Source organism: Leptodactylus fuscus, chromosome 3 (assembly GCF_031893055.1).
Source record: "Leptodactylus fuscus isolate aLepFus1 chromosome 3, aLepFus1.hap2, whole genome shotgun sequence".
In the NCBI taxonomy this organism is placed as follows: domain Eukaryota; kingdom Metazoa; phylum Chordata; class Amphibia; order Anura; family Leptodactylidae; genus Leptodactylus; species Leptodactylus fuscus.
The window spans coordinates 239134459-239138051 of record NC_134267.1 but is presented as its reverse complement, the minus strand read 5'-3'; the positions used below and the strand labels follow the sequence as shown (position 1 = coordinate 239138051).

General features: G+C 44.3%; 1 protein-coding gene across 1 annotated transcript in view; it reads right to left on the bottom strand.

The window, feature by feature from the left end:
- The window catches only part of KCNK3 (potassium two pore domain channel subfamily K member 3), a 62263-nt gene extending 61314 nt beyond the window's left edge, over positions 1-949 (bottom strand). Inside the window, exon 1 of the mRNA XM_075269347.1 lies at positions 565-949. Coding sequence (XP_075125448.1) covers positions 565-847 — 283 coding nt within the window. The 5' untranslated portion in view covers positions 848-949. The remainder of the gene's footprint in view (positions 1-564) is intronic.
- Positions 950-3593: the final 2644 nt, after the last annotated feature.

Below are 3593 nucleotides of genomic sequence, written 5' to 3'. Positions count from 1 at the left end.
ATCTATCTATCTATCTATCTATCTATCCATTCCCCATTCCCCATCCATCCATGTACTTAGATACAGTTCTCAGATTTTCCAGCCTCACAGACATTTCTGGGACTTTGGATACATATAACTTAGATACACTATAAGTTTAGATACATATAACTTAGATACACTATAAGTTTAGATACATTATAGCTTAGATACACTATACATTTTGAGACATATAACTTAGATACACTGTAAGTTTAGATACATATAACTTAGATACACTATAAGTTTAGATACATATAACTTAGATACACTATAAGTTTAGATACATATAACTTAGATACACTATAAGTTTAGATACATATAAATTAGATACACTATACGTTTAGATACATATAACTTAGATACACTATAAGTTTAGATACATATAACTTAGATACACTATAAGTTTAGATACATTATAACTTCGTTGCTGGAGCTTTTCAGAGCAATCTTTAACCCTTCCGTTGCCAGCCCTCCCTTCCCTCTCTGGTAACCCCCGACCCCCCGACTACAGCCTGCCGCCCGCACACACACAGCTTGTCCTACCTATGGTGGTGATCACAGTGATGGCGAAGTAGAAGGATCCGGCGAAGGTCCACTGCACTCCAGCCTTGTGAGGTTTAAGTTTGAGGACCACCAGCTCCAGCTCCTTGTAGTTGTCCTTGCTCAGGTTATACTTGCCCAGTAGCTCATTCTTCTTGTCCTCCAGCTTCTTCTTCTCTGTGGTCTCCTCATCTGACTCCAGGACATCAAAGACAGCAGCTCCCACCAGGAGGTAGGTGAAGGTGCAGATGATCAGAGCCAAGGTCCTGACGTTTTGCCTCTTCATGGTGCAGCTGTGGGGGTCTTAGGGGCTTCGTGCAGGTGAGGGTCTGTGGCCCCCCAGGTCATGGCTGCTGCAGCAGAGGTCCATGGAGGTCCTGTGGTGGTGCTGGCTCTCTGGAGCTGTCCTTTCAGCACCACCCTCAGGAGGCTCAGGCACAGCCAGCCCCGGCCATATAAGGCTGTCTGCTCTAAAAGGGGAGGGCAGGCAGAGCTGCACAGGGTGACAGCCACCAAATACTGGGACCCCAAGAGGGGGGGGAGAGGTCCCTGCAGCACAGCAGCCTGCACTCTGGACTTGTGGGATGGGGTCAGCAGTGACAGCACAGACGTCAGCAGCAGCAGTCTCTCAGCTCTCAGGCTGTCACTGACAGCACAGCAGCTCTGCCCCCTGCCAGGCACTGAAGATGGGGTCCTTTAAGGAGTAGCCCCCAGGATGGGAATAGAAAGCAGAACAACACAGAGGGGGTATAGGGGGAAGCTCATAGTACAAGGCATGGAACAGGAATAGCAGAGCTGAGGCAGTGCTGCTGAGACCTACAGTATGCTGGGACCTGGGGAAGGGTCCTTAAAGGTGCACTAACCAGATATGATATAGAAGAGGCAGTCACCCCAATATATAAAGTGGGGGAGTCAGGTGTGAGCTACAGCAATGTCACAGTAGTCAATATAGTGGTGTCAGATGTGTCCTGGATCCAGGATCAGGCTCCTTTAAGGGACAGTCTCCAGGAATAACTGCTCTCAGGTCAGTCTTTGGGTTCACAAGCAAAGGTAGGAGAAGAGAAAAGGTCTGGGGGATGGGAGGGGGGTGGAGCTGTCACATCCTGACTGCTCCAGAATTTAACCCCTTGCTCACAGGAGCGGACAGGTTCCTTCCAGGGAGGTCACTTGTCACTTTTACATTTAGCTGGAGGGAGGTCGATCAATAAAGATGTCATTTAATCTTGCAGAAGATGGCTGACAGCAGGTGGGACCCCTCCTCAATATAGTACAAGGCATCTGTGTAAATGGAAGCGAGACAACTGCTGAGAGAGCCTGGGGAACATTGTATGCAATGGCAATAGGATGGATACATTGTAACTATCTCTGAGCACTGCACATGACAGGGGGTAGCACTACTACTCCGCTCTACTGTAGTCACTGGTCACCCATCATCATGTGTAGCTACTGGGATCATGGGAACAGACGTCTCCCTCTAGTGGTGATTGTAGGTAACAACAACACCTAGTAGTGTATTTAATTTGCAGTAGTATATAGCTATGGCAGGCAGGATACAGATTGTACAGATGAGATCAGCAGAGTCTTCCTTCATGGTTTAACTTGGGATCACTGACGTCAGATTCATATATTAAAGATAAGGACATGTATTGTAAAAGCCAGGAACCTAAAATCAGCTGTCTTAAAGGGATTTGATATTGACAGGACCACTAAAACATGGTTGCCTAAGTCTAAAAACAGCGCCCCACCTGTCTACAGGTTGTGTGTGTTATTGAAATTCTGCCCCAGTTATTACAGTGGAGCTGACAGCAGATAATACAAGTCTGTGTAGTATGGAGAGACAGTCTACTATACAGAGATAATACAAGTCTGTGTAGTATGGAGAGACAGTCTACTGTACAGAGATAACACAAGTCTGTGTAGTAAGAAGAGACAGTCTACTGTACAGAGATAATACAAGTCTGTGTAGTATGGAGAGGCAGTCTACTGTACAGAGATAATACAAGTCTGTGTAGTATGGAGAGACAGTCTACTGTACAGAGATAATACAAGTCTGTGTAGTATGGAGAGACAGTCTACTGTACAGAGATAATACAAGTCTGTGTAGTATGGAGAGACAGTCTACTGTACAGAGATAATACAAGTCTGTGTCATATGGAGAGACAGTCTACTGTACAGAGATAATACAAGTCTGTGTCATATGGAGAGACAGTCTACTGTACAGAGATAATACAAGTCTGTGTAGTATGGAGAGACAGTCTACTGTACAGAGATAATACAAGTCTGTGTCATATGGAGAGACAGTCTACTGTACAGAGATAATACAAGTCTGTGTAGTATGGAGAGACAGTCTACTGTACAGAGATAATACAAGTCTGTGTAGTATGGAGAGACAGTCTACTGTACAGAGATAATACAAGTCTGTGTAGTATGGAGAGACAGTCTACTGTACAGAGATAATACAAGTCTGTGTAGTATGGAGAGACAGTCTACTGTACAGAGATAATACAAGTCTGTGTCATATGGAGAGACAGTCTACTGTACAGAGATAATACAAGTCTGTGTAGTATGGAGAGACAGTCTACTGTACAGAGATAATACAAGTCTGTGTAGTATGGAGAGACAGTCTACTGTACAGAGATAATACAAGTCTGTGTAGTATGGAGAGACAGTCTACTGTACAGAGATAATACAAGTCTGTGTAGTATGGAGAGACAGTCTACTGTACAGAGATAATACAAGTCTGTGTCATATGGAGAGACAGTCTACTGTACAGAGATAATACAAGTCTGTGTAGTATGGAGAGACAGTCTACTGTACAGAGATAATACAAGTCTGTGTCATATGGAGAGACAGTCTACTGTACAGAGATAATACAAGTCTGTGTAGTATGGAGAGACAGTCTACTGTACAGAGATAATACAAGTCTGTGTAGTATGGAGAGACAGTCTACTGTACAGAGATAATACAAGTCTGTGTAGTATGGAGAGACAGTCTACTGTACAGAGATAATACAAGTCTGTGTAGTATGGAGA